Source organism: Vipera berus, assembly GCF_964194415.1.
Source record: "Vipera berus genome assembly, chromosome: 3".
NCBI lineage: Eukaryota > Metazoa > Chordata > Lepidosauria > Squamata > Viperidae > Vipera > Vipera berus.
In genome coordinates this window covers 52,981,514-52,999,493 of record NC_138204.1, presented here as the reverse complement: position 1 = coordinate 52,999,493, position 17,980 = coordinate 52,981,514, and the positions used below count along the sequence as shown (strand labels likewise).

The following is a 17,980-nucleotide window of genomic DNA, read 5'->3' as shown; positions in this document are numbered from 1 at the left end:
GGACTACCTGTACAAATGAGATGTGGGCAAGTATACACGGCACTGCTATTCCATAACAGCTGTTAACATCTCTGAAATTATTGACTTGTGTAGTTGTATGTGGCAAGTATGTCAGCCTTCAAAAGCAGCTCTTCTTTGGGGGTACTGTACTTTTTCAGCATTAAATTTTATTATTTGTGTAACAAGCAGAGTAGCAAACTGTATTGTGGGTTTATCATGTATCAAAGGCAAAACAACAACACTCCAGGAAGAACATTAACATTCTTGAAATGTCAGGCTTTTTTAAAAAAAAATAATTTTCACTCAGTTTGTCTCACTGCATATACTGTACAATAGCCATTTAAAGTTAAACCATCATATGTAAATGAAGGCATACATGCACAAATATCTTAGGAGGTGAAATATGTATTTCTGACCACACTCTGCAAACACCCCTGCATTTAGCTTTCTTACACAACCAAATTTTTTTAACTGCACTTACATTTCATTAAACAAATAAGAGACCTTTTTAAGTTCATCCCCTGCAAACTAGTTATCAAACTAGTGTGTAGAAATACTTTTGCTTTTAGGCTGATGAAAAATTATATGTAAAACACTAGCTGCTTCAAAATAGCAGTTGAAAATAAAACCCTTTGAAGTTTTGCTGTACAGCATTTAAATAGGCAGAAAAGGAAAAAAAATGTCAGCAGTTATTTTATACTGTCTATTTGATAGGGTTGATTTTTGAAGTTCTTGATCTTTCTTAGAATATTTAGATCTCCATACTGCAGAAGGATGCATCTATATGCAATTTCTTTCGGAACATTTTATTTCAGTTGAGTAACTTTCAGTCTTCAAAAGAAAATTCATTTTCAAGTGACAGAACACTGTAGATGTCATGCGTTTGAAAAATATACAATCATCCTCTGTATTTCTCCAGAGAATACAAATATTCTTTCAGATAAACACCTTCAAAGATGGAAAAACTGTTCCCCAGTACCTAGATACTCCATGGGCTTATCAACCCTAAATCTCCCTGCTTCTCTTTCTCCAGCTATGATGCTCATGTCCAGAAGGTAATTTGGTGTTTGAAATTATGGTCACAAATGTAAAGGTGGGGCCTGAATAAAACATTACATCATAAATAAATAACCTATCCAAGTAGGATTCTGAAGTCAAATTCTCAGATATAGTTTATGCACAATTTTAATCAGTTATTTTAGTCCTCAAAGTCTTTTAAATGACTAAAGTCATTTTAGTCAGATACTAAGGGAAATAATTTAATAAATGAGGAGTAACAGGATCAATTGTATTTAACGTGTTTATTATTAATTCAATTCAATTCAATCAAATTTAATCCTGGCTCCACCAACTTCAATATCTGTTCCTGGCAAGCTAGTCTTTCCCTGAAAAAAGTCATGCAGGCCAAGCAATATTCAAATATTCCAAGTAATTCAATTCAGTCTTTATTATGGTCACAGACCAGCACAATTCAAGCAATTTTCTTGGCACACATTTTTAAATTATACTAGAAAAATCAAATCAATCTTCACTGCAGTCATGGGAACAAAGGTACAAAGTTCTCACACCTGTTAAACTGGAGAATAAGGAGTTTCTGAATTCTCTTACAAATGACATTCCAAAAATTCCAGTTGAAGTCCAAATGGTTTCAAGCATTTGTCCAATCAGAAAATCAAGCCATACATCTCAAGTTACCCATCTAGCTAGAAGTTGAGTGGAAGATCAACATGACATTCACAATCATTCAGCAGAACTAATCTATTTGGAGGAGAAGCTAGTACTCAAAGTAGCCGCATTATCATTCACTTGGCGTGCCAGCAGTACCAAGTTTTTAAAAGACCTAATTCTTACTCATGCTTAATAATGAGGAATGAAATACCCCATTGCAGCCTCATAAATTGTACTTGTTTAACGGATGTAGAGTTTTTCTTAGTTCACTGTGTAACTAATTATTACTGTTGCTGTTAGTTTGGGAAACAGTGTTCCTAACAAGATGCCAATTTTGTTTAATTGTTTTGTTTAATCCTGGAGCAAAATTCAACATTTTCTATCAAATCCAGGATACTTTGTATATAATATGTTGAGCTGCAATTTGTTGGTGGTAAAAAAAAACGGGACTGTCATCACACAATCCAGCACTCTAAATCAGGACAAAGTGCCAGTTTTATTCACATCTCTTAAAATTAGGTTATAGAGAATATTTAAAATGTACAATTCCATGCAAAAAAAACATTTCCATTTTTCTGCCAGTTTCCTTCAATTTAATGAGAATTTTTTTTTGAAATTTATTTCAAATGAAAAGAGTATGGTAACTTGTATTTATATAATTGTAAGCTGACCAGGATTTCTGCATGAAAAATCTTCTGTTTCATTCCCTCATCATTCATCCAGCAGTTGGCAGCTCCCCTGCCTTCCTATGCCTCCTTCAATCCTAAGTGCATTTTCTTATTGGGCTTTCAGATAGGGAAGCTTTACAATGATGGTGAGTTGTGTAACAGAAAACAATATACAAAAAAACAAATAAAAGATTGTGTGGCCACTCATAACAATAAAACCATGGTACAATAAGAACCATAAAAACAAAAAAAATCATTTTATGCTTTTTATTTGTATTTTCAATTATTATAAGACATTTTAACATGTTTAACACATTAGGATATATATTTAATAAAATGAATAAATTATAAATGAACTCATTTTTACTTCAATTCAAGCAATCACAGAAATCTGTGCCTCTTTTGATAATCATGGGAATCCTGTATATAAATTGCTATTCCTAACAAAAGATTCATACAGTATTTGTTGCTGCCACTTGTCAGAATTGATCTTTATCTGGCACATACATACATATTACATACACCAGCAAAATGGTCACTAAAGCAAACCACATTACTGAGAGAAAGGGGAGCCAAGATGGTGGAGAGGTAGCAAAGGCTGTAAAGAGCTCCTCCAAAAGTAAAAGTTTTATTTTATTTTATTTTATTTTATTTTATTTTAACTTTTTAACCTCTTTTAATATTGTATTTTAACCTACCCCTTTTTAACTTTTTAAACCCATTTTTAACCCATTTTAACCTTTTAAACCATAGTTTTAAACTTATTTTTAAACCTGTTTTAACAAACTTGAATGGGGAAAAGAAGGAAGAGACAGCACTCTGCAGCAGAAAGTATATCCAAGCCTTTGAAGCAGCAGAAAATGGAAGATTATATTGCAAACAGACAGTCTGCTCCAGTAAGTAACTCATTCGCAGGCACCTTATCAGATAAATTTAATTTATGTGACTCATTGGAATGGGACTTACAAACTGAACTGGAGAGCAGACAGCGTGTGGAGCTGTCCTCCTCCCTCTCGGAGGGTGGCTCCCCTCCTTGGAACCCGGCAACAGCCTTTTTTGCACAGGAGGGAGATGCAGCAAATTTGAAGGGGGAAAATGTGACAGACTTCCTCTCTAGACAATGTTTGCTTACAGCTCAAACTGTAAACTCAATATATGATCTTTTGTCAATTGTCATAAATAAGGTCGACTGCCTGAAAGAATCTTTTGCAACGTTTGTTAGGAGCCACCCAAATACTGTAGAAGGACTTGGGAGGAGAACCATGGACAGACATGGGATGGCTAACTCAGAAAATGAAACTAGAGAAGGACCTTGTTTTCCTCCCAAAAATTTGAACACCCACAGAGAAAACACTCAATCAGGCAAAGGCCTAAGAGATGACCAATATAACTACAGTCTGCAAACTAACCAGGTTACTTTGCAAATTTATGACAAGAGAGTAAATAGAGGGCGTTGGAGCAATAGAGAAGCTATTAGGCTGTCCCTGAGCCAGCTGCTCCACTGTGAATTCACTCTGATAGATCTACTACATGCAGAGTGGCTGCCAGCAAGAACACAATGTATGAGAATTCTCCTATCGTTCAAGCAGCCCACAATTCCCTCCATGCTCTTCAGAATGAAGCCCTTTCTGAGCATCTTCTCAATATTTCCAATAAGGGTCTTTTGCTCAGAAAAAGTGTGCCCACTCCTGAAACAGCGTCACCAAGAGGGAACTGTCGCTTTAAATCTAGGCTGCAACAGCCCTCACACTACTAAGCCTGAGGCTGCTGCAACTGAACTGACCCTGAGAAAGCAAAGAAGCAATATACGAACTGTGTTACCCACAGCTGCAGGAACTGCTGAGGATGTGCCAGAGGAAATGTTGATTGACTTATTCAGTGCATTGCCAGAACCTGAGCATGTCAACATCATTCAAAGATTGGATGACCTAAAAGAGGCACTGACAACAACTCAATCTACAGCAAAGCCTCTATTTAATTTGTCTCCACTAACCACACAACCTTGTGACAAGATATTTAATCAACAATCTGCCTTTATCTCAACAGTAAAAAAGGTGCTGTCACACAGGCTGAGAGTGGGGTAACTGCACTGACTGACCCAGCCTCTGAGAAACAACTGAAAGACAAAGGGCTTCATCACACAGTGCCCCCTAAGCTGACAAACACTAAGGATATAATCCAGCTTCCATCCTCATTTGATTTAGAAGTTCCCACAACATCTTTCCACAAGATGAACCCTCAGCTATGCCCCCCCCCCCCAAATGGACATAAATCTACATTTATGGACTTAAGCCAGAGTACCTGCCCATTGGGAAAAAAATCATTCTTGGAGCGAGAGCAGAGGCACACTGGCCACTGACATATAGAGGAGCAACAACAAGTTCTGCAATCCATGAGGAGAAATATCGAACCTCACAACAACTGTGTTTATATGGGAAGCTTAGATGATATTGACCCAGCTCCAATGTCAAGTTGACATCTGGCATTTTTACCATCTAGCCAATCAACCAAGCCAGACCACTTTGCCTCTGAGAATCCCATACAGTTGATGACCTGGAACATAGCTGGCTGGATACTTTCTAGCTGTCAAATTTGAATATGACCAGTTTGAGTTAATATTGGTAAATGTGTACATTCCTCCAAGCACATCCCAGCACTATAATTCTGAATATTGGATGGGCTTGGAAGTTATCCTAGAAGATATATTTATACTGTACCCTCAGTCCATAGTGGTATTATTAGATATGAATGCTAGACTGGGTCCCTCTCTGTACAAGCTTGCCCAGAAGAAGGGAATCCCAGGGGAGATCTTTGATAACCATCCTCAGTGGCTCTCGAGAGATTGTAAAAGTAATGCCGCTGGCCTGCTCCTAGTCTCCTTAATTTTTAAGGGTAATCTCCAAATTTTGGGAGGTAAGGACAAGAATTATACATACCCTTATACATACCACTCAGCCAATTCAAGTAGTGTACTGGATCTCTTTTGTGTGTCTAGAGATAAGGCTGACCTCTTCTCAGAGGTCACAGTACACCTTAGCGACAATAGCGACCATCAGCCTGTAAGTGTGACATTGCGAGGCCGCTCAGATTTAAGACCATATAACATGGCTGACAGATGGCTCACCAAAAAGGTAGAGGTGACCCAAAATAAAAGGTTAATTTGGGCCAAAGTTGATACTAAGGCAATATTAGAATGCCTTAAAACAGAGAATGCTACTAAGTGGGCTAGATAAATAATTCGCTAATCTCATAGTCCATGATATTTATCTGTGAGGAACAAGTTGTTAAAAAAAACACAACAGAGTAGGAACAAGTAGTTCTTATCTGTATATACTTCTCTGGTACCTTGAATCTGCTAGCTTGCCAGGGCCTGGAATCAAGTACTGGGACCAGCCCAGAATCTTATTTCTCTCTCTGGTGTTTTTAGCAGATTTTGTATCTGATACTAATACCAAAGGAGGCGCGATGGATCAGCAGTTAAAGAAGCTGAACTTGGAAGCTGGAAAGCTGACAGCCTGGGTTTGAGATCTGAGCACTGCGCATGGGATGAGCTCCTGTCCACCTAGCACTTCAAAAGCATGCAAATGCAAGTAGAACAATAGGTACCACTTTGGTGGGAAGATAACTGCGTTCTATATGCCTTTGGCGTATAGCCATGCTGGACGCATGACCACAAAAAATGTCTTTGGACAATGCTGGCTCTCTCGGCTAAGAAACTAAGATGAGCAAATGCTCTAAAGTCAGACACAACTGGACAGGGAAACCTTTAGCTTTTACTAGTACATTAGCTTTTTGCTAATGACAATGTATACGGTTTGTTTCCCCAAATTATTTCAAACTATTACTTATTAGTGTATTATATCTTAATGATTTAATCTAATAAGGTAGGCAAGCCTTTTATTAAAAAAAAGAAAAGTCTGCAATCACTTCTCCTATATAGCAGAGCACGCACTTCTGAAACTGAATTGGAACGTTTTGTTAAAAGCATTGATACTATCCTTCTATTCATTCATTCAACTTGGCAATATTCTGGTTCCCCACGTACCGTAGTTCTGGCACCTTTCATTACCACTGAAAATCAGATTTCTGCAACCAACTTCAATCTCAGCTAGCATGATAGCAAGCTTATAATCTGAACTGGCTCCACTTGCCCAGGTTCTCAGAATTGGCTATTCCAACTCTCATAAACAACTTGAAGTATCAGACTAAACTCTTCCTTGGTCTATATCCTTTCATTTTTAATGTTTCAAATGCCAAAGAGAGTAGGAAGCTTCACCTCTCCCCTCTGAACTTTAACATTGGACAATATCCTGATGAAAAGACAAGTCTTGTTGAGGCAACCTTTATCAAGTATATCTGGTAAAGTTCTTTATTAAAAAGTAACTTCAGACTCCAGTGCCCAATATTTAAATCTCTTAGAGAATATTTATGGATTAAAAGGGGCTTTTGTGTCTTTGCTAAGCTTAGTGATGGTGTGGAAACAACTGGATCTCTTTGTAAGTCACAGACTGATGCTTCTGGTTTTTCCAGTTTTGCTCATAAATTGCTATTCAGCTTTTTCTCAACCAGCCAGACATTTAAAGAATAAAAAATAAGGAACCTTCACTGTCATTAGATATATTTCCTTTGTCATTTCTTGTCATATTGCTTTTTCATGGGTATCATTATGGATATGGCATGCTTTGTTCACTAATTTTTTAGAGGGAAAGTATTATTTATTTTTATATTTTCATGAAAATGAAAAAGAGGCATGATTACAATAAGAATAATTTTAACACTAATTGTTTGATTCCTCTTACAACTTTTCTTGCCACATTTGTTAAGTGAATCACTGCAGTTGTTAAGTTAGTTACAGGTTGTTAAGTGAATCTGGCTTTCCCCATTGACTTTGCTTGTCAGAAGGTTGCAAAAGGGGGTCACATGACCCCAGGACACTGCAACTGTCATAAATATGAACCAGTTGTCAAGCATCTGAATGTAAATCACATGACCTCAAGGACGCTACAATGATCATAAGTGTGAAAAATAATCATAAGTCACTTTTGTCAGTGCTGTTGTAACTTTGAACGGTCATTAAATGAACTGTTGTAAGTTGAGGACTACTTGTACATGCCAGCAGGCTATTTGGGCCTACAGGTAAGTAGGGAGAGATCTGCTGTAATCAATCAGGTATGTATCTTGCCTGCTGCTGCTTCTTTTCCAGCACTGTGACAAGATTAGAAACTTCAAGTGTATTCCACATAAACCAGAATTATTTTAACCATGGTTTGAACAAATTATAATGGGCTGATTTCTACATACCTCTAACTCATGATGGCTGGTTTAATGTCCTGTAGTCTGAGAAAGACCTGATTCATATATTGGTTTATTATTATTATTAATTATATAACATGAATTTAACCAGTTTATAGACCATGCTCTAAAGCAGGGGTGTCAAACTCAATTTCATTGAGGGCCACATCAGCATTGCGGTTGCCCTCAAGGGGCCGGGTGGGTATGGCCAGGGTGGGCGTGGCCTACTGGGTGGGCGTGGCTAGAGTGCGTATGGCCTACTGGGTGGGTGTGGCCAGCTCTACATCGTTCGCATCAAGGGTGCCTATTGGGGCCTGGGCAGGAGTGGGACAGATCTGAGGGTCTCTGGCAGAAGGAGGGTCTCTGGGCCAGGGCCAAGGCAGTGGGGGCCGTTCCCTCACTGTTTCCAGGATGGCTTCGTGGGCCACATGAAACCACTTCGCGGGCCGGATCCGGCCCCCGGGCCTTGTGTTTGACATGTCTGCTCTAAAGCTTGCCATATTTTAGAACTCCAGAAAATTTTTTTCACACTATACTTAACATTGTGACAGTGTTTAGGATGGTTAAGGGCAACACCAATTGAGAGCAGCAATCAGACATGACGTATCAATCCCCTCTTTTTCCATCAGTATGCTTATAACTTTTATACTAGCTAACATTTGTTTTCAGATTGGGTTTATTTTTTTATAAAAAATTCCTAAAACATTTGTCCAACAGGATCAGCACCACTATACCACTACATCTTCATAGGAAACATCAGAAATATATGTCAGAGATAAAGTATTAGTATTAAAGACTCAAAGGCAGGAATGGATCTACTTTTAGTTCCTTTTGCACTGTTCCATTTTTGGAAGACCAATAATCACTTAAACCTAACTAAGCCATTGGTCAAGGCTTGCATGACATGTATAGCCTATAATAAACCATATGTACCAAAACATTTGTCTTAATTACAGTTTGACTCAAGGGCTGGATTTGGACAAGGCCAAAATAAAGTGTAACAAAACAAATTTGTAGCAACCATTTGAAATTAACAGTGACTATGCAAAATTCAGATCAAGTTATGGTTAATTTAGCTAGGATTTATTTCCCAACAATAATACCATTTTTTTAAAATGTTACCCCCTAGCTACCACTGATGTCAATGTAAACTATTTTTAAAAGCCATATGTTGGATCAACTGCAGGTGTGATATAAGAACTTTTCTCTCTTCCTGGCATGTAGAAGAAACTAGTTCCCCAATGATAATTTATAAAAGATTGTGGTTAATAATTCTGTTCTCTTTCACAATCAGGACTACTGTCTTTCCCAAACTGAGAATAGGAAATTGCAGTTATTAAGGGGGGAAAATACTTCTGATCTCTTCTTTATGAAAATGCCAGAGAAGCGTAGAACACACAATTTCAATTCAAAAGAACGGCTTTTAGTGTCGTGCAAATGACATCATTCAGTTTCATTGTTAAAAGCGATAGGTTAAGGAAGTTTGCTTTCAATGATTTTAAATTTATGTATTTTAATCTTGGTAAAGGCAAACCAGTTGTGCTGGGAAGCTACTTAGTCAAAACTGACACACAGAAATATTCCTAGATAATGGCTTATCAACATTAAATGATTCAGATTAGCATCCATTATCACAAAAAAACACAATACTGAAATTATATAAAGGCAGAAAAATATAGTCACTTACAAACTTATGCTATAGACTTGAAAAGGAAATGAATCACCTTGAAGATAAATTGCCCTTATTTATTTTCTAACGCTTCTAATTCAATAACAAATTATACAAGGGAAGTAAAATGACAATTTACTCAGAAGACACCTTTTTGCTGAAAGAGCCAAGATGTCATAGGATAAGCAGCCAATAAAAAAATAGTCAGAGAAAATATGTTTCTAAAAAAAGAAACGCTCAGCACCATTAATGAAACAAGAGGAAGCTGGAGAATACAGATAGTGGTAAAGCAATGAATGGAGTAGGATTAATAAAATCCATTATGGCTGCAGATCCCTGAACGTGCTACAGTCTTGCAGATGATGACATGTGAATCAAGAATTTGAAGTGAGATTGATAACAACCAGAATTAGTTCATACAATAACAGCATTCACATATAATGCCAAAGCAAGATTTTTTTTTCTAATCCTAATTCTTTGCACAAGTCATAATGGCCTGGTATGAATATAATTCTAAGTCATAGAGTTCATTCACTCAACACACTAAGCCAAAACTCAACAATTGCATATTAAGACTTAGCATTACATGTTTATGACCAATTTTAAAAAAGGAGGTGTTTGTGTATATTTTAATTATTTATAAAAAGGAAGGTTAAAATACCATAAAGCAAAGTAGAATCATCATAAAGGTAAAGTCAGTTGTGTCTGACTCTAGGGGGTAGTGCTCATCTCTGTTTCTTAGCTGATTGGGTCAGCGTTGTCCAAAGACATTTCTGTGGTCATGTGGCCATATGACTATATGCCAAGGTGCACGGAACTTTGTTACCTTCCCACCCAAAGTGGTACCTATTTATCGACTCCCATTTGCATACTTTCGAACTGCTAGATGACCAGGAGTTGGGACAAGTAACGGGAGCTCTCCCCATCATACAGTAGGCCTCGAACCCGGACTGTCAGCTTTCAAGCTGACAAGCTCAGCATCTTTAACCGCTGAGCCATCACATCCCCATCATACATCACGCAACCATCATATATGTATTTTTCAAGAAATACTTTTCAGCCCTTCGTAAGCCATGTAGGTACAGTAGGTATTCTTAGAAAATTTAAAAGGTAGAGGTGCTGTCACTCGATACTTTGCTTTAAAAAGAGGAAACCTGAAAAAAGAGAGCTTGTTGACTAGAGAAAGTTGTGGAAACAATTTCACACCACCTAGCAAATAAGGTGTGTGTGTGTGTGTGTGTGTAAACTAGCTACCCTAACATAGCAGCCATTTTGCAAAAAGACATTGTTTCAACTTTCCAAAGATGTTCACAGTCCCAAAACATTACGTTTTTCTTAAAAGCGAGAGAAAATTAACCTCCAAGTTTAGTTTAGTTTAGTTTTATTAAATTTTTATACCGCCCTTCTCCCGAAGGACTCAGGGCGGTGAACAGGGCATATAATAAAAAATACAAAAATACAAAAGTTAAAATAGAATTAAATTAATGCCCAAAATAAAACAATAAAATATACAAATATTTAAAACCCTAAATTAACTCCCCATCAGGCCAGGCCAGCTTGTTCAAATAGGTGGGTCTTTAACCCGCGCCGGAAGGAGCGGAGATCCGGTGCCATCCGGAGCTCAACCGGCAGTTGATTCCACAGAGCCGGGGCGCCCACAGAGAAGGCCCTCCCCCTGGGGGCCACCAGCCGGCATTCTCTGACCGGAGGCACCCTGAGGAGGCCCTCTCTGTGGGAACGCACAGGGCGGAGGGGAGTTGACGCCGGCAGCAGGTGGTCCCCGAGGTATTCCGGACCCATGCCATGTAAGGACTTGAAAACCATCACTAAGACCTTGAACCTCACCCGGAAGACAACTGGTAACCAATGCAGCTCGCGGAGCAAAGGTGTAACATGGGAGTACCGGGAAACTCCCAAGACAACTCTCGCGGCCGCATTCTGTACCAGTTGGAGCCTCCGAGTGGTCTTCAAGGGAAGCCCCATGTAGAGAGCATTGCAGTAGTCAAGACGAGAGGTCACGAGCGCATGAGTGACCGTACACAAGGCCTCCCGGTCTAGATAGGGCCGCAACTGACGCACCAGGCGAACCTGAGCGAAAGCCCCCCTAGTCACGGCAACTATATGATCTTCTAAGGTAAGCCGCGAATCTAGGAGGACTCCCAAGTTGCGCGCCCTATCCACGGGGGGTAAAGACTCACCCCCCATAAAAGTCATCCATTTATTGGGAATGGATGTATATTGCAACTAATAATGCCAAATAACACATTTAGCTTATTTGATCAAAATAATAGATTCCAAAAACTAAAAGGAAAAACATATCAATAAATATCAATAAGAAAAATAAAAATCATGAGATTATTAGGGTACTAAATATATCCTAATGCTTTATTAATAGAACAGTGTACGTTTATCTTATATGTATCTGTTAGGGATTATAAAGTCATTTCCAGAGAGAAGGATGCTTAGGTAGACTGCTACAACCTACTGAAAAAAACAAACAAAATCAATATTTTTAAAAAGACTTTAATGCAGAAAAAAGGGAAATTAATCCTTGAATGTTTTGGAAAGTAAGCTTTGTAGTACAGTTGCTCTGTTTTATTTATGGACATTTTGAAGAATCCAGACATGTCTATTTCTATTCGTTAATTTACTATTATTTTTCATCATTTCTATCATTTTTTTCCTAGAAAAGCTGAAGGATACAGAAGACAGCAAAGAAGTGACATCTCCACTTGCTGAGATTGCAACCAGTTCCTCTGGGGCCTCCCCTCTCTCTGACTTGTCAGCAACAACAACATCATCTATTCTGAACCTTGCCTGAGGGCCTCAGTTCCTTCATAATTATTAGAAGAACCATTAAACATTAATAACTGGTGACTGTGATCCTTGGGTTTTTTTTGGTCCACCCTGTCAACTTTTCCTTCCGTGTCTTATCTTTGTAGGTTGTAAATCTGGCTACAGGGATTGACTTACTCCGGAAACCTTCAAGAGTAAAGAGCAAGATAGAAATTAATGCAACCTAGATTCTCTAAATCAGGGGTCTTCAAACTTGGCCCTTTTATGACTTGTGGACTTCAACTCCCAGAATTCCTGAGCACGAATTCTGGGAGTTGAAGTCCACAAGTCATAAAAAGGGTCAAGTTTGAAGACCCCCTACTCTAAATGTTCAATAAACTGCCTTAGCTTTCACTCATCTAGCCTACAGTATAAGTACAAACGTGTTAATAAAAGTGACCAACAGGGCTCATAATTTGTTAAATCCCTTCTAATTTTTACTTCAAAATGTTTTAAATGTGTTCAATTATCCTTATTTGGGTTGTGACATATCACATACATTCCAGCTCTCATGCCGTCTACTGATTGTAGCATAATCCACAAATCCAAATAATCTATTATGATAGATAGGTTGCACAATCAGTCAGATGTTTAGATTGGTTTTGGCATTTTTATCCTCCTATCAAGTCCTTCCTAAGGACCTGGAATAGAAAGATATTGATATTTGATGATGTTAAAGATACCGTCACAGGATGTAAGCTATTCCAAGTAAAGCTGCCTTTTGCAATTGATTGATGGTGATTTTGTCAATGAGGATGGTCTTCAAATGATGCTCCAGATGTTTTGGGATTGGATCCAAGACGCTAGTGATACTATCTTTGTTCTCTTTTGAAAAGGGTCATTCTAATTCTATTTGCTGGTTTATTGTGATTTTCTCCAGGTCTTGTCTGTTGGAATTCTAAAGTCCCAGAGTGCTTTAGTGTCATTTTTTATTTGCCTATTTTGTGATCTATTATTATTTATACAAAATGTAAAATCACAGTTGCCACTTCTTTAACTAGTGTTGGCATTCATCCACATTGAGTTCTTCCCAAGAACCTAGGCTGTCATAATGTATCCATGTAGTATATGTGCGGATCCAAGCAGTGTTGCTTTTTGTAATTGATTGCTGGAATTTTGTCAGGCAGAACTAATCTTGCCGATAACTTGAAATCCTTAAATGACATGTGTGTTGTCCTTAAATGCATTTATTATTACTTTCCTTTTCTCAGTAGCCCAGCACACTAAATGCAACTATATCATTTCCATTTCAGGCTTGAAGTAGATGAGAGATTTATATATGACTCATAAAAGCTATGCATAGGTAAGTAATGAGAACCAATTATTTTCATCTGGGTTTACTGCACAAGGCAGAGTTACAGATCACTAAGTGCTGTAATGCTCCCATCTAGGCTATAAGAAACCTTTTTTTTTTCTATCCTAAACTCCCCAAATTGTGAAAGTTATTAAAACCTGGCAACTCCTAGTACCTAATGGTAGCATTATCTGGGTGGATCAAAACCTGCGCAGGTCTTTAAAAAAAATCAGAGTCTACTATTTGGTATTTAATTTTAATCATCTTATTTGACCAGTTAAAAAGGAAGTAATTAATAAAATAAAAAATCTTTTTATCAAATGAAAACCAAGTACATAATGTAATTGCCAAGTTGATCACAGAGCCATCTGGCCATGAGCCAAAGCATATTCTCTTTGAAACAAGTTCTACTAATCTTTCAAGTGACTCACCTTCAACAGGAGTCACATTATATTTTTGCACGATTTGGAATAAATCTAATATTTAATTAGAACTTGTTTCTGAGGAAATTAAGTTTCTGCAGTAAGCAGCAGTTATCTGGAAATAAACTCTTGGACAATTGCAATGGTAACCATTTTTTGATGCTGTGGTCAAACCAAATGCTTATTTTTATGCAATCATGAGAGTGCAGAGAAAAGTGTCTTCTGAATACTTTTCCATCAAAAAGACATAGTTGATCATTCTGAAATTATTCCACATTATCCTAGGATTTACATTAATCTCTTAGCTTACATGATAAGAAAAGCATACTATGTATCTCCTCTGGGCCATTGGGAATTATTTTGTCTAGAGCCATTTCAAAGTAATCTTTTTGCTCTGCTCACCACTATAAACTAACAAATGAAAATCTAACCAGAAGAGTCTTCAGGGGGTCAAAAAGTCAAGATGATGACCATAACACAACAAAAGACCTGCCTTTTCTCTCTCTCTCTCATATATATATATATATGTGTGTGTGTGTGTGTGTGTGTGTGTGTGTGTGTGTGTAAATTACTAACAAAGAATTAAAGGGAAACTGAAATGCATTTCTGACTCTTTAGTCTTCATCAGTCAGCTATACCCTTCTGAGATTCGAACCTGGGCTGATTGCATATTAGGCAGTGTTATTTTGCCTCTTAAGCCACAAGGTCTCTCTCGCTCTGTTAGCTTTCTGCAAGGGAAGATATGTTTCAAATGTTAACTATTTAGATTACCTTGCTAGGCCCCCAAACATATATATATACACACACGTATATATCATGTAACACAGATAAACGCAGGAGGTCTTCAAGTGATCTCAGTTGCCATCTTGATTTTTTTACCCCTGCCCTTCTGCCCATGGATATTCCTCTATCTTCAGCTTACAGTATTGTTAAAGATTGACTGTATAGCTCCTGTAATTAATTCACATCCAGGCCTCATAGTCATATATATTTGCAAAACATATTTATAAAAGGCACAAAGAATTCATCCATGTGTTGGCCCCATATCCGAATGCATGCATTCATATCTTTGATTCAGAAACAATATGTCTTTGAGGAAAAAACTAGTATTATAACTTTTTCATATCCTCCTAGTGAGTCTTCAGGAAAATCTGTATGGTCTTTATAAAAACTTAACAGTTTACTTACTCAGCTCTTTATTTTATCCACTACACTCATGTTTTCAACAGAGTTGGAATTGTAGCATTCACAATCATAACGATAATATAGCCTGCTGAAAATTTAATTGATGCTCTCTGGTTATATTCCATTCTTGTGTTGATTTTAAAAATGATCAGGATTTAAGAAGTCATTTTTTATAAGTTTGCAATTTGTTTATTTTGAATTACTATATTGGCAATAAATACAGAAAACAAAGAAATGGTTACTGCATAAGCAGTAATAAGAAGCAAGCTGTACATTTAATAGATGCATATATGCATACAGTATAAGAACTCACTGTAAGCTTTCCTCAACTAGCTACTCTTTAGATATGGTAGGACTACATTTCTCACCTGGCATAGCTGTTAGCATGTTGGCTGGGGATTATGGAAACTGAAGTTCCAAAACAGCAGAGCACCAGGTTGACAAGTTACCAAATTCAGCTTGATATGGGCAGAAAGTCCTTTATGGCAATAGCACTAACTTTTAAAGCGGTACAATTTTCAGTGTAATGAACTGGGGGAAAAATCTAAGAAGCTACTCACAAAAGTGCAATAGGAAAAAATACTGTATTTCAATAAATTCAGGAAAGTGGCATTTCCAAAGCACTTTTAAAAAGTGAACCATATGGCAAGAAGTGTCACTTGCCTCACCCATTTCAGCCTCTGGAATGCAACAATCGTCTGTATAACAAAAGCAAATATAAGGGTATTAACTCTCATGCGCCTGGTTGCTTTTTTACTATAATTCTTTTACCCCATTTTATTTCACTGTATTTAGTTTCATTTCCATACTTTATATCCTTTAAAAGGAAACAAAAACAAGCTCAAAAGACATTAAGGTAATGCTATATTAACCTACTAGGAAGTTAGTACTGTCTGACTCACTGACAACCTGCCACGTAACCTGAAGAGAAAAAATAGGCAAACATTTGGTCAATTTCCCAAGGTAAATTGCAGACAGCACCTAGTGGGTGTGGGATCCAACCAAACAAATATTCATGCACTAGAAAGTTAAACAGCAGTTTAAAGACAGACTCTCTCTTCTGCTTTGCAAGTTGTATTCCAGCTATTACCTTTGCTTTAAGCCAAGGCAGGTATCACTGCTGCTTTTAGAACATTTGCTTAGGCCAAAGAGACTGTTAAACAAGGGAACACAGCTGCATCTTAAAGGCTAACACATCTTTAAGCAAAAGCCCATGTCACAATAAATATGCTCAGGGCTTTTTTTCTCATAGAACGCTCAGAACGGAGTTCCGGCACCTTTTTTGGATGGAACCTTGTAGGGTAGGCAAAGCGGGTTGTATGACATGTGCGAGTTCCGGCACCTTTTTCTTTTACAAAAAAAGCACTGAATATGCTACACCTTATTTCGGCTACGTTTAAGGTAGAATGGGTCTTTAGAAAGCATCAACACCTGTCCATTTCTATGGGGATAACAGAGGTCTCACAGGTAATGAGTACAAAATTCAGAGGGCAATGATTGAACAAAACTCAGCCCCTCTGCTGATTCATTGCTGTCCAAAATTTTGCTCATTCTGAAGTCTTCTCTTCTCCTTTTGCTCATTCTGAAGTGGTATGAAGTTAGTTTACTTCCACATTTTACACACGCAGACCGTTCGTTAGCCCATTAAATAGAAGTTGATCCTAATCCTTATTTCTTAGTAGCCCGAAATATTGCAGGGGTGGGGGTGGGGGGGGGGTGGGGAAGCCAGATGTTTATGTTTGCCAATGCCCATCTCAATCAAAATCTGTCAAAGATTTTGCTTTCGCTCATTCAGACCTAAGTGAAAGAAACCAGGCGCAGCTAGAGTGGCTTTTTCTCTACTTTGATAGGAGAGTGCTTTTTTTTTGGCGGGGGGGGGGGGAAACCCAGGACTCACACCACGATATTTCGCCAATTATTTTAAGGAAGGATCTCCTGATTCCACTCTTCCGACCTGGTCACAGATGCCCCCCCTCCCCGCTTTTCCCCACGCAGAAAGAGTAAGATGTTCCCCCTGTCCCCCCCCCCGCGGGTACCTCTTTGCAGGCGTGGAGATTCTCCCCCTGGGAAGCGGCGCCCGCCCAAAGCAGCAACAACAGACAGAGCAGAAGGAACGGCAGGCGCCTCCACCCGATCCCAACAGGGTGGCAGCAGCCTCTGGTTCTCCCTCCAGCAGGATGAAGCCTGCCAGCCCCAGCCATCGTGGCGCAGGAGAAAACAGCGAGGAGCCGGTAGTCGCGCTGCGCCTCGGGCAGGCAGTCACCGACTCAGGTGGGACGGTAGCCGCGTTCTGGGGCAGAAAAGGATGCAGCAGCCCGCCCCGCCCCCTCGGACCGCCCACACCTCGCTGCCTAGCAACCGCAGCTGCCTCCGCCGCGCGGCCCTCCGGAGGCCGAGGCGCACCTGAGGCTCGAAACGCGCGCGCGGCGAAAGAAAGCCGTTCGGTTTCGAAGCGCTCGTTCAGCGGCCCCCAGCAAGGCCTCGCTGATTAAAATTAAATACCAAATAGTAGACTCTGATTTTTTTTTAAAAGACCTGCGCAGGTTTTGATCCACCCAGATAATGCTACCGTTAGGTACTAGGAGTTGCCAGGTTTTAATAGCTTTCACAATTTGGGGAGTTTAGGATAGGAAAAAAAAGGTTTCTTATAGCCTAGATGGGAGCATTACAGCACTTAGTGATCTGTAACTCTGCCTTGTGCAGTAAACCCAGATGAAAGTAATTGGTTCTCATTACTTACCTATGCATAGCTTTTATGAGTCATATAAATAAATAAATAAATAAATAAATAAATAAATAAACCTTTATTGTCAAAGTACAACATGTGTACATTGAGATTAGCTGAGCCTCCCCCTGTGCTCTCTCCCCCCAACACACAGTGACAACAAACCCTCCATCCCACCACACTATGTGAACCAACTACACCACACACCGGCCTCCCAAGTCA

At 38.7% G+C, this 17,980-nt stretch overlaps 1 protein-coding gene across 2 annotated transcripts in view; it reads right to left on the bottom strand.

The window, feature by feature from the left end:
- ELAPOR1 (endosome-lysosome associated apoptosis and autophagy regulator 1) overlaps window positions 1–17,307 on the bottom strand; it is a 78,807-nt gene extending 61,500 nt beyond the window's left edge. For both annotated transcript variants that reach the window (XR_014025832.1, XM_081322888.1), the window contains exon 1: window positions 17,070–17,307. Coding sequence is in view for 1 of the 2 variants with exons in the window: in XM_081322888.1 (XP_081179014.1) it covers window positions 17,070–17,234 (165 nt within the window). In the remaining variant the exon portion in view is untranslated. The remainder of the gene's footprint in view (window positions 1–17,069) is intronic.
- Between the last annotated feature and the right edge of the window lie 673 nt (window positions 17,308–17,980).